We start from the raw sequence: 27,181 nt of genomic DNA on the forward strand, positions 1-27,181 counted from the left end.
CCCTCCGTAGAGCAACAAGTTACCAAAGTTAGCTGGCGTCCTCCTAGACTAGAGACCAGACACATCACATGGACTCACCAGCTCTGACTTAGTATCTGGAATGAATCTCCGCTTACCCCAAATGCCAGGACCGGCATTACTCAATACACACTGACTCTGTGTCCCCGCCTCCAATGCGTGATGTCACTGGCGGGGTCTCGCTGAGCATAACCAAGACTGGTGTCCCTTAGCGCACTTGAATTCAAGCTTAAAAGTGCAGTACAGTGTAAAGTGTCCCTTGCATCAGAGAGAGATTTGTTGACTCGGTGAACAAAATAAGCACGCTATTAGTTGCTGATAGCATGTCCTTTCAGCTACACGTGTTTCATCCCACAGCTGATCACTCACAAAGATTCATCAGGCATGACAAGTAGCGACATTATATACTATATATATATATATATATATATATATATATATATATATATATATATATATATATATATATATACACAAAGAATGGTGTAAGTGCACTCTCACCAACTCTTGCAGCTTGTCAGGGTGCTATAGGGATAATAATACAATGTAGCAAAGAAGCACTCACTGAACTGTTCCAACTGTGACAAAAAGTTTTAATTCAAAATTGTGACGTTTCGGGACAGCAACAGTCCCTTCCTCTGACAAATTAACAATGTGAAAATACAGGCCTTAAATAGGCTCCAAATTACCCTCCCCTAGTGATTGACCAATCATGGCCAAAGATACATAACACACCTTTCATAGTGACCAATAGCTATCAATGATAGAAAACTACCAATATATACAGTGATATATACAGTGAATCAAGTGAATAGTAATAAAACATTTTAAGCATGGAACCCCGTATTGTCAATAAAGAGGGGTAATCTCATTGCAACCTGACATAAACATCAGCTAAAAAATTGCGTAAATATACAGACAAACCGCAAATAAACAGTGAGAATGGGGATCGTGATTCAACCAATCAGCATCGCCCTGGCTCCTGGGGATCGTAATTCCACCAATCAGCAGCGTCCTGGCACCCAAGGCTCAATACGTCATTGTTGTATGATCTCAAACAACGCCCACCTGTCACTAGGGACGCATACCACCTCAAAACTGAAATGTCACATTTGTAAAACCCAAATAAACATTCGCTTAGATCGCTGCATATGTATGACAACTTATAGATCACTTATGTTTAACACTCATCAATAGCCAAAGCTGATCTATATACGCATCAGATCAGCTACCCCAAGCGATACTAGAAAACGGATAATCAATATCGCATAACCTCAGAGTCGTCAATATGCAATAAGGAATAAATAAATAAATAAATAAGCCCTGTTTGTGCCGCACATAATCACTCTGCAACGGCACTCGTCACAAAGGTAAACAAAGTGCCGAGATATATCCAATCATGGATTGGACCGCCCACCTGTAGGCATATCAAAACAACGTAGAGTTTTGACAAGTTCTACGTGTCACACTGACACTAATAGGCACACACACCATAATCATACTGTATGAGCTCAACTGTACATTGCTGTCATCTCACAAAGAGCGGGCTCCATATATTAAAAGAAAAACTGCGTAAGCAATAGTTACAAAAGGTGCTCCACTATCGGACCGGCACTTGATCTCATCATGATACGGTCCCCCTCCAGCCATCTAAAAACAAACAAAGGTGCTTAACCAAATACCTAAAACGTACATATTGTTGTAATCCATCACGTTGCATAAACTAAACATATGTAGCCTCACCTCTTGTTCCCAAAACACCAAAGCAAAAAAATTAAAGCAAAAAAATATAATAAAAACAAAAAAGCATCCATTATCAACACACAATGAATGACACCCCAAATTTTCAGTATGCTTCCACCTACCCCTATGTAAATATACAAAAAAAAATTAAAGTGTAATCCATAATAATTCATACTATTCCCTAAGCTAAATAAATGGAGTCTCAGCTCCTATTGTAGATAATAGTTAAAAAATGAGAAGCCAAAATAAAAAATCGAATCAGAAAAAATCAAATTTCCATCAATCATCTCATAATATAAATCCAGATACATCTATATGACAACAAATTCTACTTGTGGTACTGAATGTCGGTACGGAATGAGAAAGACCCCCCAAAAAACAAAAACAACACGGGGTGTCTAAAGAAGTGTACAGGTGAATAAATAATACAAAAATTAAAATAAAATTAAAACAATAAGACCATGTAATTGACAAGGTAAAAACAACATAATGAACAGAGTGCCACCTATGAATATCTCATAGAGGCAATATAGGAAAGAGATGACAGATAATTAGACCTTATCATCTGTGATTATACGCTCATAATTCAATCCCAATGTAATTAATGTACCACATGAGGAAATAAAACATATTACCAGAATAAAAGAAAAAAGAGGTCCCTTTTTCCTCTTTTTCTCTTTATTCTTCAGTTTTCTTCTTTCTTGTTTTCTTTTCTACTTTTTCTTTCTGATTTTTCTTCTTTCTCTTCCCCTCTTTTTTCTTTTATTCTGGTAATATGTTTTATTTCCTCATGTGGTACATTAATTACATTGGGATTGAATTATGAGCGTATAATCACAGATGATAAGGTCTAATTATCTGTCATCTCTGTCCTATATTGCCTCTATGAGATATTCATAGATGGCACTCTGTTCATTATGTTGTTTTTACCTTGTCCATTACATGGTCTTATTGTTTTAATTTTATTTAAATTTTTGTATTATTTATTCACCTGTACACTTCTTTTGACACCCCGTGTTGTTTTTGTTTTTTGGGGGGTCTTTCTCATTCCGTACCGACATTCAGTACCACAAGTAGAATTTGTTGTCATATAGATGTATCTGGATTTATATTATGAGATGATTGATGGAAATTTGATTTTTTCTGATTCGATTTTTTATTTTGGCTTCTCATTTTGTAACTATTATCTACAATAGGAGCTGAGACTCCATTTATTTAGCTTAGGGAATAGTATGAATTATTATGGATTTCACTTTAAAATTTTTTTGTATATTTACATAGGGGTAGGTGGAAGCATACTGAAAATTTGGGGTGTCATTCATTGTGTGTTGATAATGGATGCTTTTTTGTTTTTATTATATTTTTTTGCTTTAATTTTTTTGCTTTGGTGTTTTGGGAACAAGAGGTGAGGCTACATATGTTTAGTTTATGCAACGTGATGGATTACAACAATATGTACGTTTTAGGTATTTGGTTAAGCACCTTTGTTTGTTTTTAGATGGCTGGAGGGGGACCGTATCATGATGAGATCAAGTGCCGGTCCGATAGTGGAGCACCTTTTGTAACTATTGCTTACGCAGTTTTTCTTTTAATATATGGAGCCCGCTCTTTGTGAGATGACAGCAATGTACAGTTGAGCTCATACAGTATGATTATGGTGTGTGTGCCTATTAGTGTCAGTGTGACACGTAGAACTTGTCAAAACTCTACGTTGTTTTGATACGCCTACAGGTGGGCGGTCTGGTATTAAATATATGAATGTATATATTCAGTAAATTAGATGGACCATATAACTTTGACCCAATATTTTATAAAACTATGAAACCATAGGTGTATTTGAATAGACACTTTATGAAAATATAAAAAGGAAATTGCATTCCTGTATTTGGAAAAAAACACATTTAATATTGTACTAATTAAATTTCTCCTTCAAGATCCTGTGCCCCCAGTGGCCGAGCCAAGTAATGCAGCCAGAGGTGCTTGATAGCTTAATTAAGTTGCCAGATACCAAAAAGTGAATGGCCAAAGAGAGCTAAGTTCACACCCAGAGCTTCCCTAATTGAATGATTCTAGTAATGGAGGAGGAGTCTTGTCACTGACCAACTCTCTACACATGGAAAATTGGCCTTCTTTGCTGTCTTGTTGCAAACCTGTTTTGCTGCCTTTTTTACTCAAAGACAGCTAGTGTGTGACACAGTCTTTGTGAGACAAACATTTGCTGGAACCCTCTTTGTGGAAAAGAGATTATTGGGCTGAATTCAGTTCTATAAAATCAAGAAAATAGAGAGACGCACTCACTGAGACAGAACAATAGCTAGAAAAACTTGTGTGCTTGTCCACAAGGCCAGTGCCACTCAGGGTGCAGTCTCTTTTTGCACACTATGCCTTTTCACAGAGAAAAAATATCCTGTAGCATATCAGTCTGATCCTGCCCAATGACAGTCCAGCACCAAAATACCAGGCAATTCTTCTCTGAACAAGACAAACAACAAACCCCAGACATACGTTTCGGCCTCTCTTGAGCCTCGTCAGTGAGGTGCAGTTGCATATCTCTAGGGCATGTGTGCAAGGAGTCCACACTGGTTCAGTTCCTAAATTGCGGATACCTCCTTATATGACTTTGAGAGAAACTCTGGACTGAAACTCTTAAAAATTGTCTAACTGGTATTGTATAACATGGATTGAATATTTTTAATAGACTTTTGCAAAGCTATTCTTTATAGAAATAGTGCAATACCGGGAACTTGCGGTCTAAAAGTGTATTTTATGTTTATAATCTAATATTAAATAGATCAGGGTATTCTATATATAATTATATCAGCATTGAGTGAGTCTACTATAAAGAAAAGGGTTTTGTATTTTATATTTTATAAGTTACTTTTTAGTTACTGTTATATCTCTTAGAAACTGTATTTAAATTGGCTTGATGATAATTTATTGCTATTGTATTGATAGTATATTGATGGGAATTGTATAAATCTCTCTGGTTGATTAATTGAACTTACATAAGATTATTTTGGCCTAGATAGTTGAATTATATCGCTTGGAAATTTTATTAGATTTATTGAGGTTTGGTAAGATTTGTACTGTAATATATTGCTCATATTTGCTAACCAAGTGTTGTTAAGTTAGTAATCCATATTGTGACATGAATTGATGCTACTGGCTAATTATAAATTGTTCTAGTAAGATTTTAATATAGTTGATTAATTTTGAGTAAGGTTAATTTATAAATAATATTGTGGATATATCCAGAATAACAAACAATTTAATTGATCTAAAGATTTCTATAGCTTGTTAAATTATTTTACTATTGTAATGATCAAGCAATATATATCTGTTTATAAATGATATTATGTCTACTGCATAAATATAATCACTGTGTTTCTAAAAAAAATATACTAGATCAGAATTTAGGAACTATTTTAACTTGGGATTAAATATTAATATTTAATAATAATTTTATTGTCATTAATTTCTAGATATCTCAATAGTATTATTTTGGAATACACTACAGAGATTATATAACATTTCACTGGTAGTGTATTGATCAGATTCTACTATATTAATTGGAGATATTGCTGACAATAATATTATTGTTATTAATTATTAATATTCATAATTCCATTAATAATAATTACGTTGGAGGTTACTGCTGAGTTAAATATAAGCAATATCGTTACATAATATACAACATATTGCATTATCTTTTATTGTGTATTTGTCAATGATTTCATTCCAATGTATTAAGTGGTCTTTTAAAAGAGGAGCAGAAAGGTTTATTAAAAAAAAAAAAAAAACACAACAACACACACACACAACACAAATCTAGACACACTAGCTCTCTGATGTTTATGCAGTGAAATTGAGTTCCCTATATTAACCTGAAGGTGAGGGAAACCCAGATAAGATGTCATCATGTAGCTCTTCTACCATCAAAAATGGCTTCCAGAAGCTGGATATCAGCCCAACTAAGATTGTTTCCCGACCAGGTAGTGTTGACCATGTTCCTTTAAAGCCTTAAAAAAAGAATAAAAAAATTGAATAATAATAATAATAATCACAATAAGGTTCATCTATAAAGCAATGAGGATTCCTTTCTCACACATCTACACCCACTCAGATGTTTAGTAGTATGTTTGGTAACTGTAAATGTTAATAGCCAACTGCTTCATTACAGTAACTAAAGCATCATCAATAATGCCCTATTTAAGTTAAAGTCCCTGCACTAATAATACAAATAATTCCTTTTCTATATCATAAAGCACTCATAGTGGTATTCTTTGCTTTAACTTAAGAAACAGTAGAACTATTGCAGCAGTCAAGAAACATAATGGCTGACATCTTGCTGTAGATGCTAAAGAACATAATACTATTTAGAAATTATCAGATAAACAAAACAGACAACATAAAAACAGCAAACTATGTATATATTTGGGCTGCATATTCATAATATTTGCGAAGAGGACATAACGTGTTATTTAGTTTCAAGTTATTAATTGCATTAAAAGACCTAGAAGAGGCAGTAACATGTATCTTCTCCTCAACTAAAAAGAGACACAATATTTCGGAGAGGTATGAATAAGGTACTATATGGGTCCTGTTTTTCATTAATGAGTGAGATTTATAAAAAAAATTTACCAGAAGATAAAGAGCTAATATTTAATTAATAAAAGTTGACACCAAAATTTGCCTTAAAATAATATAAATATTATATATATATATATATATATATATATATATATATATATATATATATACTATATATATATTTATATATATATTTATATATATATATATATATATATATATATTACATACACACACACACACACACACACACATACTACACACACAACACACACACACACCACATACATATACACACACACACACACTAGCATACATACAATATATAAATAATATATGGTAAAAAAGCACACTCCAAAGGTCTTGGCATAGATCTCACTTTAATGTACATTAAAGTGAGATCTATGCCAAGACCTTTGGAGTGTGCTTTTTTACCATATTGTGTTTTATCTTTTGCTGCACCCAAGGCTTTATTAAAAGGATTCTGGAGTGCACTTTGCCTTTGAGAGATAGATATATAGATATACACACACACACACACCACACACATTCAGGGGGTTGAGCCGGACTACCAAAGTGGTCGGACGCACACTGACTGAGCTCCAGCTACCAATATCCGCTAATGGGGGTAAATTAATAGTTTGGAGCCCTGTTAAAATTCCAATAAGACTTCAGCCTAAGTGGTGTGAATTTTACCCTGATCTATGCGTTTTGAATCACCACCTACTACTATGGCTAATAAGATCTCAAAGGCTGATATAGTGAACACTGCAGCACCCAGTGCCTAAGTGGCCGAATATACCCCAACCCTGCTTCCTTGAGACAAATCGATTGAGCTACTTCGGATTGATTGCGTTTGGCTCTGTGCAATCCAAAAGGGAATATGGTGGCTGGGGAAAAAAGTTCTGCAACTGTTTAAGAGACTTTCCCTTCAGCAGCTAGAGTCACAGCAGGTCAGAACTCTAATAGAAACAATGCCTCGCCGAATGCCAATTGCTCGAGGCTACACAAAGGCTAGGGGAACCTGAGGTATTAGGGATTACTCTTGTTACAACTGCGGATTCCCCCTACGAACATAACAGAAGAGTCACCCTATGGAGGGAAAACCTAAGGATAGATACAGATAGCGCCAAAAGCTGGACATCAGAGCCCTTACATGACGCTTATCCCTGGAAAGCCCCACTCAATTGGCGACTGCAGCAGAGATTCGACTGCACTGGTTTTACAAACAGTGAGAAGGCTTGCAACTGCAATCACTGAACACCATAGATGGCAACCCATGTGCAATGCAAAAAGATTGCAGTAACGTGATAACCCAATGTCCAGTCCCACACTACCAGGTGTTCAAGCCATTACTTACCCTAGGCTTAGCCTCCAATAATCCCTGGCCTAAGCTAGAGACCCCCTACCTGGAAATCCTTGCCTCCAGATTTTTTTGGACCAAAGCAGCTGGACTAAGGGTACCAGTCTCCCTGCCTCTACAAAGGTCAGAAAATAGGAGTAGGCTAGAGCCATCTTCTCTCCCCTTGAGGGACAGATCCACCCTTCTTGGACTATGAGCTGGATTCAAGGTCCCCTAAAAGTTAAAGTTATTGTTAAGTTCCCTGTTTTTGCATCTTCATTATAAGGCGGTAAAAGAGGCTGAAACCTTCATATAATGTTAGCTAAAAGACATGTTCCTATTGTTACAGGCTCTATATTCTCAACGACAAAAGACTGCATAACACTGAACTACAGAAAGTACATATAATTCTATAATATTTGATGTATGTCTTTTGCCTATAGATCTTACTCAATATAACAGTCAAACTTATTGTACTGCTGTTGTACAGTTACTGTAGCTTTGATAGCAAGAACCATAATGGTCAGCATGTGATGTGAATCAACCCATCCTTGTGTTATTAACAAGCTGTTTTATGTGTCAGGTAGCCAATCATTTAAATAACGGTATCAAAGTCCACTTTCCTATACATACAAATATTTTGTATTACATACTATTCTATAGTTGCTTATGTAGAGAATTCAACGAAAGAAAGTCCAAAAAGCGTGTGCACAAGAAGGAAAAGTAAAAAACTTGACTTATTTGAATTTCTTTTAAAACACCGAATTCACCAAAGGATTCACTTGGTATCAACAAGTCCAGGACCGTCAGCCTATCAAGTTTTACTTTTCTCCTTGTTGCATGCTTTTTGGACTTTTCTTTCATTGTTACATTTTTGGAGCAAGAGGCAGCACACGTTCGCTTCTTTTGACATCACCAGCCCAGCGTGTCTCCCTCAGGTGTACTGAGGGAGACAACAGCGGTGAGAGGCCGGTGTACAAGGTAATGCTAACACTGATCAAGGAAGACTATACCGCAACCACAAGTAAGCAAACTTATGCATGTTAACTTAGCCTGATATCGTTATCTTGGGTGAGTGATTAACAAGTGAACTGTCTTTATATACATGCTCTATTACTGCACGTGTTTTGAGGCTATTGAGACAGACAACCACAATGTAAGATGCATACAAGTGCTCATTACCACATTAAAGGGATATTACTATTATTATTTTTTCCCTATCAAACACAGCCTCTTTGTAGTGCTCGATTTCATACAGAGGCATACACATTTACAAACAAAAACACTGCAGAGGACTACCTTGAGACCATTGGATGTTAGCCCTCAAAAGAACCTTCAGCTACATATATTGGTTCTGATCGACATAGCTTTACAGCAGTCATTTTTGCATACATATGTAGAGAATTCTCCATGGCTTTAAATTAAAAAAGTGGGCCACGTTGTCAGCGGCCGGGACGATGAGGCTCCCTTGGTCTTACGACTTGAGGAATATGTCCAGGGATAGCAAAAATTGTTTATGCTTATTTTTGAGACTAACTTATAGAAAGTAATAGGAAGGTAAGAACTGCCACCATTGTATTCTGCAGTAAATATATTGCATAAATATGGTTAAAATCAAAACATAAAATTGATAACTTTCACAATCTATCCTGCTTGAGCAAACACTAACCTAGAGCTGCGAAATAGGATGTGTAGCTGGGAAACCACTTTCATACAATTCTGCCCACATGGAGATGGCAATAATACACTTCAAGTTGGATATTGAAGATAACCTTTTACAGAGTCTGCCTCTTTCTATATAATTTACCCTCAGCATAAAAAGGCTGGAGGATCTGAGATATTAGTCATTTTACGCTACCCTCTGTGTTGCATTTTTTGTGATGTATTTATGGTTTAGGTTTATTTGGTCACTAGTTGTCTTATGCCTATATTTCATCCTATCCACAATCTGAACAGACTACATTATACTGCCCCTGAGACAAGAAGTTCTTATGAGTTAGAAGAATAGGAACCTCTCTTAATGCCTATTAGTTAAAGGTATAGATATATATATCTCACTATATCTATAACTTATATAGAACGCAATTATCTTAGTGGAGCTACAGCTAGAGCGGGACTTGCCATTTCCTATAAGTTTTCCACCAGATCTATACTCCCAACACCTATCTGTATGGCTTCCCCAGTTGATGAGTGGCAGACCTATTTTCAAACCTTAATGGGAGATATACTAATTTTTTATCATAGGTGCATATATTATGACATTTTGTTTGTATGTGTGAGTGCTCTTTGCTCTCCTGGGTGTAATCTTTTTAAAATCACTTTATACGAGCTTAGTATACTACTCTGCAGATTTGCTGGTAACTAAGCCTACCAACTGACTAAGAATAAGCACTAATAACAAGAAATGATGAAACATACTAAAACTGAACTATATCAGAGTTTTGACTCTAATTATATTGTAACCTAATAGCTCACATCTATCTGTTTTGTACACTATATTTCAGGTTGTATTCTATACAGTTATTTTAGCTCCTATAGTACTTTTCCGCCAACTCCACCCCCCAGATATTCCTTACTAGGTGAGCATAGAAAAATGCATCCTTCGAAAACCCTATTTTTCTTTATCAACCCTGAAATCCCCCTCAGTTAAAGGTACCATTCCAGGAGTCCATGAGAGGCCCTTGTTTACTACTTTAGTGATAACATTTCACTAGTTGTATGATTACATTTGAAGGGGACATATAACTATATATATTGTTTAAACAATTAAAAAAAAATGAGTTGCTGCATCGTTTGCTTAATTCCTAGATACTAATACAGTGTATTTATTATCATCCTGCAACAACTCACATAGAATGTCATATTCTACAATGCCTATGCCGTTTCATAACATCTGTACATTTTGCTACATGATAAGTGTGAAAAATGTAATGCATTTATTGTCTCAATAAACATATTAAAAACCAAACATTCCAACTGCTTCTAATATATATATCTCATTTTTTGAAAGTCCTTAAATGTAACCATTTCCAGCTGAAAAAGGTCTTCTGTGTTTGACAATCTGCTTTTATATAATGTTTTTTCTCCCCTTTCCTGAAATCAGCAGACTTCCCTCAATCAATTGGTCAGTTCACATCAGATTCCTTAATAATAATCATGTAGGCATCTAGGAATTGGTAAGAAATTAGCCAAACCTTTTCATAGACTGGAAGGTATCTGTTTAATGCTCTCTCTTTTACAAGGTCGCCTTGCTTTGCTCTGTCAGCTTCAGGGAGGAAAGCTTGGGAAATAATCAGCATCATCAGGTCAGTTGCTCCGTCAGAGTACATGTCAATCCTGAAAAATAAAGTCATGATAAAAGTCATCACTTTTTACCAACGTGTTTATAAGTCTTAATTTATTGGTAACTAGCATTTATTTATTTTTGTAAATCAATAATCAACATATACAGGTACACAGAAGTACTGTAAAATACCTAAAAATAGTCTTATACTATTAGACATCAGCAAGTTTACATCATTAATCAAATATAAACTGAAAAGTTAAGATCAAACAGCAATTTGTCTAAATAGTACTTGTAGACCAATGATATGGAAATAAACAATAGCTCTCATTTTGCCAACCTTCTAAACACATTGAGACCTCTCTTGGACTTCTTATATAGCCAAGAATTACAAAGAGGTTTATTTTAGTTGTCAATAATAGAACCTAGCAGCAAATTGCCAACAGTGGTGTAATATCTATTAACTGCACAAAGTCTTGAAAGAGTTAGGGTCTATTCAAAAAATGTATGAAGGAGGTCATTAGTAGATAAAATAGCATAACCAGAGAATAGGAAGAGAGGAAATGTATTATCAATTAAATCTAGATAACCCTTTGTTTCCCTTTGATAAATAATGCAACATTATTCTCTAATCACTAATTATATATATATATTTTAGCTTATTTTTGAATGCATTAACTGTTCAGTGCCATAGGGCTAACACAATCATCATGCACACTATAGTGACAGGATTGCTACATAGATACAAATCTCGCAAAACTGTTGTTGTTTGAGTGTAGTACAAGTGGCGACTATATAGGAACAGTTATACAAATCTGTGAGCATCACTACATGCAGTTAACCTATAGCACTATCTTTTGCTGCATAATTAGGGCTGATAGTGGTCTGTACTGTCTTTACCCCACCATTGTCATACATTGAGAAGGTAAACTCAATTTTAAGTTAGCCACCCTTTCCAAAATCATGATTGGGTAACCCAATTACACATTCTGGATTGATATATGCGTAATAAATAGAGGAGAGCACCACTTTTAAGAAACTGAAAGTTGCAAGAATGACGACGAAGAGGACCTTCTGCTCCTGGCAAGAAAAGGCTGATGACCCTTTGGGGTCGATTTATCAAAGGCTTCGCCTGCCTACGACTGCAGGTTCCCACAAGAATCTGTATTTCCTAACCTCTTAGGTGGAGAATTTCGATCTCTCCGTTGGTCTCGTCCGACCAGGGAGATTGACAGGTCCTGTCCGCACATGATTGGCTGTGCGAGGGCAGCATTGCACAAAATCGCAAAATAGCGTTCTTGTGCAATGCTGAATTCTGCCGGTGGAATTTAGTCGCTAGAGGTAAGCTATGGTGGACAGGGGCGCATATGTGTGCGCCGTAGCTTGATAAATCGAGCCCTTTAGGTTGACTTTAGGAAAAGATTAAAAGGGACAGTCTAGTCAAAAATAAACTTTCACGATTCAGACAGGGGCATGTAATTTTAAACAACTTTCCAATTTACATTTATCATCAATTTTGCTTTTTTCTCTTGGTATTCTAAGTTAAAAGCTTAACCTAGGTAGGCAAATATGCTAATTTTGTAGCCCTTAAAGGCCGCCTCTTATCTGAATGCATTTTGACATTTTTTTCACAACTAGAGGACGTTAGTTCATGTGTGCCATATAGATAGCATTGTGCTCACACCCGCGGAGTTACCTAGGAGTCAGCACTGATTGGCTAAAATGCAAGTCTGTCAAAAAAACTAAAATAAGGGGGCTGCAGAGGCTTAGATACAATGTAATAAGTGTATTAATATAACCGTGTTGGTTATACAAAACTGAGGAATGGGTAATAAAAGGGATTATAAATCTTTAAACAATAACAATTCTGGTGTAGAGTGTCCTTTTATTAGACCTTTTTAAGTAAGGAATTTTGGTGTAATTTAAGTGGGTTAGGTTTTTTCTGGAGCCAGGTCAATTGTGATGGGGAGGGGAATAACATAGGTGGCGAATTACAAATGAGGGTCATATAGGAGAGGGTTAGATTTGGAGAGTTTACCAATAGGAGGATCTTGTAAAGAGGCAGTGTTTGGGGGAGATCTTGTTAGGACAGTAGCAGTAGAATATTGTATCAGGCCTAAGGATTTTTTTTAGTGGGGAGTATGGTTAGGGGAAGTAAGACTACCTAATACAGAGAGACAATATTTAAAGGACATTGTACACTTGAGTTTTCTTTGCATAAATATGTTGTAGATGATCCATTTATATAGCCCATCTGGGAGTGTTTTCATAACAATGTATAGTTTTCTTATTTAATAACATTGCGCTGACTCCTAACCAAACCCCAAAAGATGTATACACGCGTTTACAGACTCCTGCTGACTCCTCTTTGTCTTATCATTCTTTTCATATGCAGGGGTGGGGGGTGGAAGTGTATTTTCCTGATTTCCCAGGTCCCAATTTCACTGGGTGTCTCAGCCTAACCTAAACTTAGAGCGTCTAAGTTTTTAAAAGGTTTTATACTGGATTTTTATATCAGTATCTGTGCATATTCTTTTTAATAGTAGTGTCTATTACATGCAGTTATATGAAAGTTAGTGTATACTGTCCCTTTAATAACAGCAGATTAATGGGACAATATCCTCACAGACAGAGGTCATTGACGATAGAGATAACAGAAATGTAACAAACTAAATACAATGTCCTTACTTGACTCTCTCCTTTATGTCTTTTCCATACAGGTTGTATTTAGCAGCTATGTAGCTCAGGATGGATCTTGTCTGTACAAGCTTTAGGCCATCTAGTTCCACCATAGGAACTTGTTGAAAAAGTAAATATCCATCTGTGTAAATATAAAGTATATATATCAACATAGCATTTTTGTGAATACAAAATGTAATTGTCTAAGATGATGCTCAAGCAGCAGAAAATAGTTAAATGAGCACTGCATTGTTGTATCCAGGTAATGTATGGGTTATTATTTTGTATCAGTAAAAAGGGAAAGAATGCAATTATAGGTCAGGCTTCCAAACTAGTGCAGAAAACAACGTGTGTGTGTGTGTGTGTGTGTGTGTGAGAGAGTATGTGTGTGTGTGTGTGTATATGTGCATATGTGTGTGTGTGTGTGTGTGTGTGTATATGTGCATATGTGTGTGTGTGTGTGTGTGTGTGTGAGAGAGTATGTGTGTGTGTGTGTGTGTGAGAGAGTATGTGTGTGTGTGTGTGTATATGTGCATATGTGTGTGTGTGTGTGTGTGTGTGTGTGTGTGTGTGTGTGTGTGTGAGAGAGTATGTGTGTGTGTGTGTGTGTGAGAGAGAGTATGTGTGTGTGTGTGTGTATATGTGTATATGTGTGTGTGTGTGTGTGTGTGTGTGAGAGAGTATGTGTGTGTGTGTGTGTGTGAGAGAGTATGTGTGTGTGTGTGTGTGTGTATATGTGCATATGTGTGTGTGTGTGTGTGAGAGAGTATGTGTGTGTGTGTGTGTGTGAGAGAGTATGTGTGTGTGTGTGTGTGTGTGTGTGTATATGTGCATATGTGTGTGTGTGTGTGTATATGTGCATATGTGTGTGTGTGGGGGGGGGGGCATGAACATTTGGGTGTATGGAGTATATTTGTAAAAGTGATAAACTTGTACTGCATTATTTAGTGGGGTGGGGTGTTTTTGTGAAAAATCATTCTTCATTTTAGTCGACCCCATAGAATTAATATAGAAAAATCTCAAATGCCTACAATCAAAGAAAAGAGTCTACATTTAGTAAATACTGCCTTATACATCATTTGTAACATTTTCTTATATTAGTATTATAAAGATCTTAGACAACAAATACACATGCATGTTGTACCTTTAATTAATTTCTCATACTTCTCCTTGGTTTCCAAAAATACTTCATCAAACTGCAAAAGAAAATACATAAAAGTTACACATATGGATGCCTTTCCATTCAGAATTATCATTACAATATTTAAAAGAATACTGGAGCCTAATAGCATAACAACAACACATTTAATCATTCATTGCAAAGAGCACAACTAATAAAAAGCATTTAGAAGCGGTTGCCATACCACAGCATGATTCAGGAAACGTGCCTTCCTATATCTAAATCAAGGTTAAGGGTTGTTGTCCCAAACCTCCATTACCACAATAACAAAGCAGATCACTTCAAGCTTAAAGGAAAAGGTGATCAAAAAAAATTAGATTAGTTCTCTTAAAGAAAGCAAACTTGTTATACATTTAGAAACAGGGCCTACACTTCAAGAGTGCCCACTCATTCAGAACTGGATACATTGAGGTGGGGTAACTGTCACAATAAATTACATGGGGCTTACCATAATTTTTCATTTACATGCTCTGCTTTTATTATTTCTGAGTCTGGTTATTGTCGTTAGTTGACTCTCAAATCATCATCACAGCTGGCAGAGGCTGCGAGTAGCGCTTCTGTGCTTGCATAAGCAGAGGCTGCAACTAGCGCTTCTGTGCTTGCATAGGCAGAGGCTGCAAGTAGCGCTTCTGTGCTTGCACAGGCAGAGGCTGCAAGTAGCGCTTCTGTGCTTGCATAGCCTGCGAGTAGCGCTTCTGTGCTTGCATAGGCTGTGAGTAGCGCTTCTGTGCTTGCATAGGCTGCGAGTAGCGCTTCTGTGCTTGCACAGGCAGAGGCTGCGAGTAGCGCTTCTGTGCTTGCACAGGCAGAGGCTGCGAGTAGCGCTTCTGTGCTTGCATAGCCTGTGAGTAGCACTTCTGTGCTTGCATAGGCTGCGAGTAGCGCTTCTGTGCTTGCATAGGCTGCGAGTAGCGCTTCTGTGCTTGCATAGGCAGAGGCTGCGAGTAGCGCTTCTGTGCTTGCATAGGCTGCAAGTAGCGCTTCTGTGCTTGCATAGGCAGAGGCTGCAAGTAGCGCTTCTGTGCTTGCATAGGCAGAGGCTGCAAGTAGCGCTTCTGTGCTTGCATAGCCTGCGAGTAGCGCTTCTGTGCTTGCATAGGCTGCGAGTAGCGCTTCTGTGCTTGCATAGGCAGAGGCTAAGAGTAGTGCTTGCACAGGCAGAGTCTACTAGTAGTGCTTGCACTTTATGTGTGTGGCCCCTGCTGCAAGGAGGTAAGTACCGCTATGTTATCTATTTGCTGTATTGCCTCTTCTGTTCTCTTGTGTGCAGTCTCCATTAAAACTGCAAATGATTTTTATGCATATATACATATTGCATACTCCTAAAAGCCCCTCAGCTGCTCTTTATGTCACCAACACAAGTGATTTTCACAGGGCCACCACTAGAAATTTTGGGGCCCCTGACTTAACCATTGATCAGGGCCCCCCCCCCCCCACTTCTCTGACATATGCAATTTTTGACCAATTGACTAAAAACGTATATGCACTTTATTCTTAAGTGTCTATTTAAACTTGGAAATGTTGTAAAGGTAGTAATATACACACACAGGCACACTCATACACTGAAACACACACACTCACACATAAGGATTCACATATAGACACTCTAGCAGACACGCAAAGAAACACACTCAGACACAGACACCCAAACAGACACTTAGCACTTGTTTACACTGACCTGACAAGTAATGAGGTAAACTGCAATTTTGTAAAAAAAAAGGAGATTTAGAAAACAAAATATGGAGTTCTGATTATCTTTTTGTAAAGGAAGATGCCAACTAAATGATGACAACAGCACGCAGTGGCTGAAAGGAAGGGCCCTGAACTGCCTAAACAGTAATTTAAAGGTTAAATGGTGGATTGGTGACTTCCGGAAAGGTCTCGTTAGTCTCAAAGTCTGTAGAAAGATGTGAATAATCAGTAGAAAAGGTCAAAATGTCCTAAAAAGGAACAGACAATGGACAAACTGAGCAACCTTAGTCTGAGAGTATAGCATTTTATGCAGATGTAAAAATCTTAGATAAAATGCCTCTTTGCATCTGGAAAGTCCTTGCATAAAGGGGCAGTAAACTGGAATGTAATATATATATACCATTTGTGTATTGAGGAGGAAACATTTCTGCATGGTTTTAAATATAGAATTTCTACAGCATTGTCAAATAACCATTAATACACTGCTGCTAAAAAAATGCTTGTATGGACCCCTGACCCCACCATACAACTACTACCACACTGAAGTTACAATCCAAAATTGCACAAAGAAATAAAAAACATTTGCTAAGTAAGTCCTACCTCCTCTGCAAATGAAAGTGATCTACCGTCTGACTCAGGCACACACTGTACAAACAAAGTGCCAAGTCTGTCTCACACTGTGCATAGTGGTTTAGTGCACACTCAAAAATCCTCTCAAATGCTAATACTTTACTCCTTGTAATAACATTTCCCATGCTCAATTAGCACTCTGCTGTAGTACCCACTGGTGGCTGCCAACATTTAAAAACATTTTTTTTTTTTTTAGTTCTTGCCTCATGGGGCCCCCCTGGCCCATTGGGCCCCTAACAGGAGTCACCCCTGTCACCCCCTGATGGCGGCCCTGGATTTTCATCTAGTTAGGTCAAACAGCTCTGCACAGAGTTTTCTATCTGTAGACACCAATCACTTCCCTCCACAGACTACTGTAAACATGTTCAGCTGCAGGAATTAGATTGACTTGTCCCAGAAAACTGCCTGGTTTCAGCAGTCTTGCTATATTTATGCGAGTGGCTCCCTAAGGTTATGTAGTGTCTCTGTCAAGGGCATAACTATAGGGGTCTCAGCTGAGACAGGGACTTCGTTTGAGGAGGCACATTTATTTAGCTTTGAATGAAATGGGTAGAGGGCCCTACTAAAGACTTTGCCCAGGGCCACTGTGAGGTCTTCTTACACCCCTGTTTAACACATAAAACAAGTTTATCACTGCAGGAATGAGAATGGATCTTTTTATATGTATTTGTCATAAGTGCTGAGGAGAGAAGAAAAAAAATGGATTGGATAGCAAACATTTCAAATATTGTTAATGATCACCAAAACAAATATAAATATTTTCAACATTGATAATCTAAGAACCATCTTTGCTGCAAGGTTCAATATTTGCATTTGCCAAACAGTCGGCTAGATTACGAGTTTTGTGTTTTGGCTCATAACGCTGCATTTTCACTACCGTTGCTATTACGAGTCTTATAGGTACAGCTATACCGCACACCTTTTTGGCCGTAACGCAACTTAACTACCGCACCTTTCAAAATGTCCTTTTTCCAATGGGACTTACATAGCGCCGGTATTACAAGTTTTGCCTGGGAGGCCAAAAAGTGAGCGGTACAGCCTATACCGACAAGATTCGTACTGCCATCTAAAGTCAGTAGTTATGGGTTTTACGCTACAAAGCTGTAGCATAAAATTCATAACTAAAGTGCTACAAAGTACACTAACACCCATAAACTATCTATTAACCCCTAAACCGAGGCCCTCCAGCATCGCAAAGACTAAAATTAAATTATTAACCTCTATTCTGCTGCTCCGGACATCGCCGCCACTATAATAAACATATTAACCCCTAAACTGCTGCCCTTCCGCATCGCAAACACTAGTTAAATATTATTAACTCCTAATCTGCTGCCCCCAATGTCGCCGCCACCTACATAAATTGACCCCTAATCTGCCGCCCCCAACATCGCTGCCGTCACTATACTAAAGTTATTAACCCCTAAACCTCTAGCCTCCCACATCATTAACTAAATAAATATATTAACCCCGAAACCTAACCCTCCTAACTTCAATATAATTAAAAAAAAATCTAAATAAAAATTACTCTCATTACCTAAATAATTCCTATTTAAAACTACATACTTACCTGTAAAATAAACCCTAAGCTAGCTACAATATAACTAATATTTACATTGTAGCTAGCTTAGGGTTTATTTTTATTTTACAGGCAAGTTTGTATTTATTTTAACTAGGTAGACTAGTTAGTATATAGTTATTAACTATTTACTAACTACCTAGTTAAAAGAAATACAAAATGTACCTGTAAAATAAAACCTAACCTGAGTTACACTAACACCTAACATTACACTAAAATTAACTAAATTACATTAAATACAATTAACTAAATTACAAAAAAATATAATAAAAAAAATACACAAAATAAAAAAGAAATTATCAAATATTTAAACTAATTACACCTAATCTAATAGCCCTATCAAAATAAAAAAGCTAGCTAGCCTACACTAAACTGTGAATAGCCCTTAAAAGGGCCTTTTGCGGGGCATTGCCCCAAAGAAATCAGCTCTTTTACCTGTAAAGAAAAAATACAAACAACCCCCAACAGTAAAACCCACCACCCACACAATCAAACCCCCCAAATAAAATTCTATTGGCTGACTGAGAACAGCCACTAGGAAATGCAAGCTCAATCCTATTGGCTGATTGCATCCGCCAATAGGATTTTTTACCCTTTAATTCCAATCAGCCAATCGGAATTCAAGGGACGCCATCTTGGATGACGTCATTTAAAGGGAGACTTCATTCTTCAATAGCCAGCGAAAGAAGAGAATGCTCCACGTCGGATGTCTTGAAGATGGAGCCGCTCCGCGTCGGAAGGATGAAGATAGAAGATGCCGTCTGGATGAAGACTTCTGCCCACCTTGAGGACAACTTCTTGCAGCTTGGATAAAGACTTCTCCCGGCTTCGTTGAGGACTTCTGCCCGCTTGGCTGAAGACTACTGCCGGCTGGATGAGGATGGATGTCTGGTCTTCAAAAACTGTAAGTGGATCTTCGGGGGTTTTATTAAGTGTTTATTGGGTGGGTTTTATTTTTAGCTTAGGGTTTTGGGCACCAAAAAAGAGCTAAATGCCCTTTTAAGGACAATGCCCATCCAAATGCCCTTTTCAGGGCAATGGGGAGCTTAGGTTTTTTAGATAGGATTTTATTTGGTGAGTTTGGTTGTGTGGGTGGTGGGTTTTACTGTTGGAGGGTTGTTTGTATTTTTTTTTTTTACAGGTAAAAGAGCTGATATCTTTGGGCAATGCCCCCGCAAAAGGCCCTTTTAAGGGCTATTGGCAGTTTTGTGTAGGCTAGGGTTTTTTATTTTCGGGGGGCTTTTTTATTTTGATAGGGCTATTAGATTAGGCGTAATTAGTTTAAATATTTGATCATTTCTTTTTTTATTTTGTTTAATTTAGTGTTTATTTTATGGTAATTTAGTTAATTGTATTTAATTAATGTAATTTATTTAATTTTAGTGTAATGTTAGGCGTTAGTGTAACTCAGGTTAGGTTTTATTTTAACTAGGTAGTTAGTAAATAGTTAATAACTATTTACTAACTAGTCTACCTAGTTAAAATAAATACAAACTTAGCTGTGAAATAAAAATAAAACCTAAGATAGCTACAATTGTAATTATTAGTTATAGTGTAGCTAGTTTAGGGTTTATTTTATAGGTAAATATTTAGTTTTAAATAGGAATTTTTTAGGTAATGATAGCAATTTGTTTTTAGATTTATTTAAATTATATTAAAGATAGGGTGTTAGGGTTAGGCCAGAGGTTTAGGGGTTAATAACTTTAAGTATAGTGGCAGCGGCGACGTTGGGGGCGGCAGATATAGGGGTTAATAAGTGTAAATGTAGGTGGCGGCGACATTGGGGGCGGCAGATTAGGGGTTAATAAGTGTAATGTAGGTGTCAGCGATGTCGGGGCAGCAGATTAGGAGTGTTTAGACTCTGGGTTTATGTTAGGGTGTTAAGTGTAAACATAGATTTGGTTTCCCCATAGACATCAATGGGGCTGCGTTACGGAGCTTTACGCTCCGTTATTGCAGGTGTTAGGCTTTTTTTTTAGCAGGCTCTCCCCATTGATGTCTATGAGAAAATCGTGCCACGAGCACGTCAAACCAGTTCAAAGCAACGCTGGTATTTGTGTGCGGTATGGAGCTCAATGCAGCCAGCGCTATTAAAGATGAGCGGTGGCAATAACTTGCAAGTTATTACCGAGCCACTTATAACGCAAAACTCGTAATCTAGCTGAGTGTTAATATTGGCTACCTAAAACAATCTTTACAACAGCTTAAATGGACAGTAAATGTGTCACTACAAGATTTTTCTGCAGCCTTGTAATAAAATGTATTGTAGCAGGTGAACATCTTTTAAATGCATTAACAGCTTGTTTGCTGCAACTGGTTTTGAATGGCAAAACTTCCCACACTACTTGCCTTATCTGGAGAAGCCAGCTGGAACAAGTTACTGGAGTAGACACAGTAATCCACTGTAATTGTGTTATCCCAAAATGCAACTAATCCTAGTTTACTAGCACACTATACATTGTACAGGCACTATATGCTAAACTTTGATGCAATGTTACTTTTTTTTTTGAGCTGTGATAAAACAAATGTCTTTATCTGGATCCTAATGTATAAATAAAAATAGATAAAACATATAGTTTTATTATTTAGTGCTTAGTTATTTGTTTGATCTGTTGCATTATATAGTTTAAAAGAAGAAACAAAAAACAATCAAATTAACACAAAAGAACCAACATAAGTTAAACATATTAAAGCCTAAACTAACTAAAATATGCCAAATAAACATTCCTCTATTTGTAACTATTGGCAATACATTTAACAAAATATTCCAGTTGTGAGGAGTATTCTGTGCAGAAACTGTTAACTCAGAGCACATTGCCATTTAGAGAACCTTATTCTTTGCTGCGGTTAAAAAGCTGGTGGGAGCCAGTACTCCCAGCTGCCTTCCACAGTGTGCGCAAGGGGCTCATACCATGGAGGAGAGGGTTCAATATGCAAATCTTCCATCCAGGAAGTTCACTCCCCACCACTGTACAATGGATGCTGCAGAACTGCAGTGGGAAAAAAACAGAGGCAAATTCCAGAATGCTATGCAACTCCTATAATACTGTGCTGCTTCTAAAAACAGAGCTACATTGAAGGAGATTTAATAATAATAAAAAAAAATGGATCAGTCTGGTATGGTTTTAATCCACCACCTCTGAGATGGCAGAGAGGTTAGGAAGCAGCAGTTGCAAGAGCGGGCCTGCACCACAAAGGCCATTTACCATTCATACATTTGTCCTGGTGACTAAGATGGGGTCTCAACCCTACTGTCACGGATACCAGACGGCTAAGGCTACCCCCACCCCTGTTTCTCAGTGGTTTTGGGCTCTTCAGAGCAAAGCAACCACAATCTCTGGAAACTTTTGGTTGCATGGTTTTGTGTTCCAAACTTGTTTTGTGGAGAGCTGGTGTATGACCAGGAAAACCCTCCTAGGCTTGCCGTGCTCCTGGAACTCCCGGTCGTCCACAGGACAGCAGGACACCCGCTAACTTGACCCCTGGTCGCTCCAACAGCTCTTTGCCCCAGAGCTCCGCTCTTTTGGGGATTGGTAGCCTCTAGGGAGGACAAGAGCTGTGGCAATTATCAGAGGGGAGCTCCTTTGGGAACGGGGGGTTTTGGACACCCCTAACCCCATAACTTCAACGGACTGTAACTTCGGTTCCCAGTAACGAATCATGCTGATTTGGACTGTGGCATCTGGAGACTGATAGCTTTAAAATGACACCCTGGAAGTGCCGCCGCTCCACCGGGATCACCCCGAAACTGCCACCCCTAGATTTTGGGATTATGTGAGACTGTGGCTCCTATGGAGGTGCCGGGCTGTCTGGAGGGGCGGCAATGGCGGGAAAATAGTGGGATTGTCCTTTGTCTTATCAAGATGAGCTGTGTGTATAAAAAGGAGTGTATGTTGTACATTAAAATCAGTTCTATTTTTCACCTGAATGCTAGTCTGTCTAGTTATTTGGGTGGGCTCCAGCTAAAATCACTTTCCTGGGCTACATAGCAGCCTGTTCCAGGCAGAGGAAGGACACTCTGGCAGAGCTACCTAGTCTGGGTAACTGGAGCCTGCCACAGGATGGGACCCTGAGTAGTGGTGCTGTCGGGCATCAGGAGTGGCTACAGGTTGTGGTCACTTGCCAGCTACATAGCTGCAGTTGGCAGGGAGGAAGCAGAACCCATTTGGTGGAGCTACTCAGTCGGGGTAGCCGGGGTATCAGTCACCTTGGCTGGCAGCGGTGGGATCTGCTTCTTTCACACAGTTTCTGCTGACAGAGGAGACGTACCACAGTAGCCGGTAAATATGGAGGCAGAGTTCCTAGGAAGAGTACAAAAGATGATGACCGGAACAAATGATCCTTGTTCGGAACAGGACGTTCTGGCATGGAGGAACCTTGCCCTCCGAGACCTCTGGTTGGGAGGCTCTCCAATAGGAGCAGGAAAATTAAAAGGTCCTCCCCACGAATGACCATGAGATTCCGGGTTCGGTGGACCGTGAGAGGCCTTTCCTGGGAGAACAGCCAAAGAATGAATGGCTAGCTGTTCTACATAGACTGATCCCAGCAAGAGATGTGGATGGAGGACAGCTATCGGGCCCTCCAATGGCTCCGCTATGCAAGCGCCAGCCATGGCTGGAGGAAGGCTCCCCCACAGAGGGCTTCGGCGGCCCTGGATTGCTGTTTACAAAAAGGATAGAGGACCCACAGTTTGGAGCAAGACAGACCAGGGTCTGGAGGATATCTCCTGGGCTCCAAGAGGAACTGCCTGGATCTCTTGGGAGGAGACCTGGCTGCTGGACAATCTGGATTTTTTAATTGACCAAGAAGAGGCACTGGTCAAGGAATACAAAAGGCTGCTGGATCTCGCTAAGCAGCATGCCAGGTGCATACAGATCTGGGTGCAGCCCTCTGGGATTCATGGTGAGTTCGACCGTGGAGGAGTGGCAGCAAAGAAAAAAGGGAACCAGGGCTGCGGGATACCTGATCAGCAGTCTGGCTCTGAGCTTATATACTTGGACAAGGGAGCCACCCCAGCAGAAGTACTGACAACAGGGCAGAGAGCCGCCGGCCTCTGCCCAGCACCTGTAAACAGCCTCCAGGAAACCCGGGGAGCGGAGGTAGTAGTCCTCCCTCCCCTTACAGAGAACCCTTTGCAGGAGAGATGGATGTCAATAACTCTCCCAAGCAGCAGAGCCCAGGAGCCAGGAGAGAAGACAGTCGGTCTCTCTCCCCAGCGGCAGAGCCAGGAGAGAAGACAGTCCGGTTCTCTCCAAAGCGGCAGAGCCCAGGAGCCAGAGAGAAGACAGTCCGGTCTCTCTCCCCAGCGGCAGAGCCATCCCCTGGGAGCGGAGGTAGTCTTCCTCCCTCCCCGTAAACAGAACCCCCTCTCTGGGGAAAGGAGACAGTCGGTCCTCTCTCCCCAGCAGCAGAGGCAGGAGAGGAGACAGTCCGTCTCTTTCCCCAGTGACAGAGCCATCCCCTGGGAGCAGAGGTAGTCGTCCTCCCTCCCCGTAAGCAGAACCCCCTTTCTGGGAGAGGAGACAGTCGGTCCTCTCTCCCCAGCGGCAGATCCATCCTTCGGGGAGCGGAGGTAGTCATCCTCCTTCCCCTTACAGAGAAGCCCCTTGCAGGGAGAGACGGTTATCTATATCTCTCCCCACAGTGGTTCCCCCCGAATCCCTTTCTGGGAGAGGAGACAGTTGTCTCTCTCCCCAGCGGCAGCACATTTTCCCATGGAACAGAGACAGCAGACCTCCCTCCTCCCCAGCGGTTAGATCTCCTTCTCGGGAGAAGAGACAGACTGACTCTCCCCCTCAGTAGCTTGGCAGGGTCCTCTACCCCTTTACTTGTCCCGGAGTATTTCTCACTGAGGGCAGGCGTTGCATTGGGCAAGGAGGATAAAGTATATCCAGTTGGTGCCACATGTTTGGGCACCCGAGCTTTACCCTGCCCCACCAAGGAGCAACCTAACCCTCTGGTCTGGGGTGAGAATACAGCTGGGAAACTGGCACTAGCTTTGTTTGTGGGTGGGTCAGCCGATACTAAACAGGAGTGTCAAAGAGAGAGGCAGTGTGGCCATGGAACTTAGGACACTGGAACTTGTGGAACAGCAATTGTTTTGGAGCCAGCCCTTAGAAAACTTGATCGGGACGTTGCCTTTTGTGACTATCCCTGCGCCTAGGGCGCAGGGTATAAACGTCAGCAGGAACCCCCCAGGATGCCCCAAGCTCAGGAGAGATGGGATAACCTCTCCCAGCAACCGAGAAGTGGAGGGCCACCGTCGGACAGCCCAGGCCGACCCGTTAAGGGTCTAGCCGGGTCTTCCAAACTGGAGGGGGGGGGAAGATGTCACGGATACCAGATGGCTAAGGCTACCCCCCACCCCCCCTACAACCTCACCCCTGTTGTTTCTCAGTGGTTTTGGGCTCCTCAGAGCAAAAGGCAACCACAATCTCTGGAAGCTTTGGTTGCCATGGTTTTGTGTTCCAAACTTGTTTGGTGGAGAGCTGGTGTATGAACCAGGAAAACCCTCCTAGGCTTGCCGGGCTCCTGGAACTCCCGGTCGGCCGCACTCACAACGGACACCCGCCTAACTCCTCTCAGGCTGGCCCGGGCTCCTGGAACTCCCGGTAAGCCCACAGGACACCCGCTAACTTTACCACTGGTCGCTCCAGCAGCTCTTTACCCCCCAGAGCTCTGCTCTTTTGGGGATTGGTAGCCCCTAGGGAGAACAAGAGCTGTGACAATTATCAGAGGGGAGCTCCTTTGGGAACTGGGGGTTTTGGACCACCCCTAACCCCATAACTTCAACGGACTGTAACTCCGGTCCCCAGTAACGAAACATGCTGTTTTGAACTGTGGCATATGGGACCGAGAGCTTTAAAATGACACCCCTGGAAGTGCGCCCTTAGGTTATGGGATTATGTGAGACTATGGCTCCCTATGGAGGTGCCTGGGCTGTCTGGAGGGGCGGCAATGGCGGGAAAATAGTGGGATTGTCCTTTGTCTTATCAAGATGAGCTGTGTGTATAAAAGGAGTGTATGTTGTACAATAAAATCAGTTCTATTTTTCACCTGAATGCTAGTCTGTCTAGTTATTTGGGTGGGCTCCAGCTAAAATCACTTTCCTGGGCTACATCGCAGCCTGTTCCAGGCAGAGGAAAGACACTCTGGGCAGAGCTACCTAGTCTGGGTAGCTGGAGCCTGCCACAGGGTGGGACCCTGAGTACTGGTGCTGTCAGGCATCAGGAAGTGGCTACAAGCTGGTGGTCACTTGCCAGCTACATAGCTGCAGTCGGCAGGGAGGAAGCAAGACCCGTTTGGCGGAGCTACCCCAGTCGGGGGTAGCCGGGGGTATCCGTCAAACCTACAAAGTGTAATTTTTATTCCTGTAAGCACCTGTATGTCCTTGCAGCCAACAACTTCTAGTTCCGAGTCCCCATTGTGGGGAATTAAAACTGATATAAAAACAGTGTATTGAACTATAGCTTTTCTGCTCTTGAAAAATAGATCATACATAACTAAACATGCAGTATGCATCAATACCAAAAGCACTTACTGTCAAACCCCTGCTTGTAAACATTAAATGCACAGGTGTGTTTCCTCTGCCCACAATACTCTCATATAGCTTTAGTTTGGCTACATGCACAGTCTCCTTCAAGCAGAAGCTGATCACAGAGTAGTTCACAGAAGTGTGAAGAAAGCTGTGTCTGAGATTCTAACAACAATGTGAAGAGGTGTTTCTTACTTTTAAAAGGAACACTAAAGTCACACATTTTTTTTTTAAAAAAGGTTAATGATCTGCCATAGAGGTCTATTTATCAAATGTCTGTCAGGACCTGATCCGAGAGTGCGGATCAGGTCACGACAGACATCACTGAATGCGGAGAGCAATACGCTCTCCGTATTCAGCATTGTACCAGCAGCTCTTGTGAGCTCTGTCCGCCTCTGTCCCGCCTCATCAGAGCAGGCGGACAGGGTTATGGGGCAGGCGGGACCGCTTGCTTTATAACTGCTGTTTCTGGCGAGACCAGAAACACTGGCCCTCAAGCTCCATTCGGAGCTTGATAAATAGGCCCTCATAGTCCGAAACCCTCAGTGCTTTGTTTGTGACTCCTATTACACCCATTTAGATCCTTAACCTTTTTTTAAGACACAGAGGCCTTGTTCTAATATGGAATAGCAGAGGCCGCTCGTGTACCTCTGTTTAATGCTATGTTCCCGAACCAAGCAGCCTGAATTTGCCTGTGGTATGGTGGGTTGCACTGCTGATTCTACATTAGAGTGGGGGTATGGTTTCTGATATGTACAGTCCACTTTGTCTTCAAAAAGAAAAAGCAGCAAAGGATCTTGACAGAGTGTTTGCAAGGTGTTAGGATTGTCCTAAACTCTGAGATTCACAACACCCTCCAGTCCCCTCTTAGAGGTTAGTCTTAAAGAAACATCTCGAATACTTTTAGCAATACA

At 40.1% G+C, this 27,181-nt stretch overlaps 1 protein-coding gene across 1 annotated transcript in view; it reads right to left on the bottom strand.

Moving 5' to 3' along the window:
• Nucleotides 1–5,644: 5,644 nt before the first annotated feature.
• Nucleotides 5,645–27,181, bottom strand: part of LOC128655446 (glutathione S-transferase A4) — a 46,561-nt gene continuing 25,024 nt past the window's right edge. Inside the window, exons 3-6 of the mRNA XM_053709069.1 lie at nucleotides 14,800–14,851; nucleotides 13,665–13,797; nucleotides 10,888–11,029; nucleotides 5,645–5,780 (exon numbers count right to left, since the gene is read on the bottom strand). Of these exons, the coding sequence (XP_053565044.1) occupies nucleotides 5,733–5,780; nucleotides 10,888–11,029; nucleotides 13,665–13,797; nucleotides 14,800–14,851 (375 nt within the window). The 3' untranslated portion in view covers nucleotides 5,645–5,732. The remainder of the gene's footprint in view (nucleotides 5,781–10,887; nucleotides 11,030–13,664; nucleotides 13,798–14,799; nucleotides 14,852–27,181) is intronic.

The sequence above is a fragment of the Bombina bombina genome, chromosome 4 (assembly GCF_027579735.1).
Source record: "Bombina bombina isolate aBomBom1 chromosome 4, aBomBom1.pri, whole genome shotgun sequence".
Classification (NCBI taxonomy): Eukaryota; Metazoa; Chordata; class Amphibia; order Anura; family Bombinatoridae; genus Bombina; species Bombina bombina.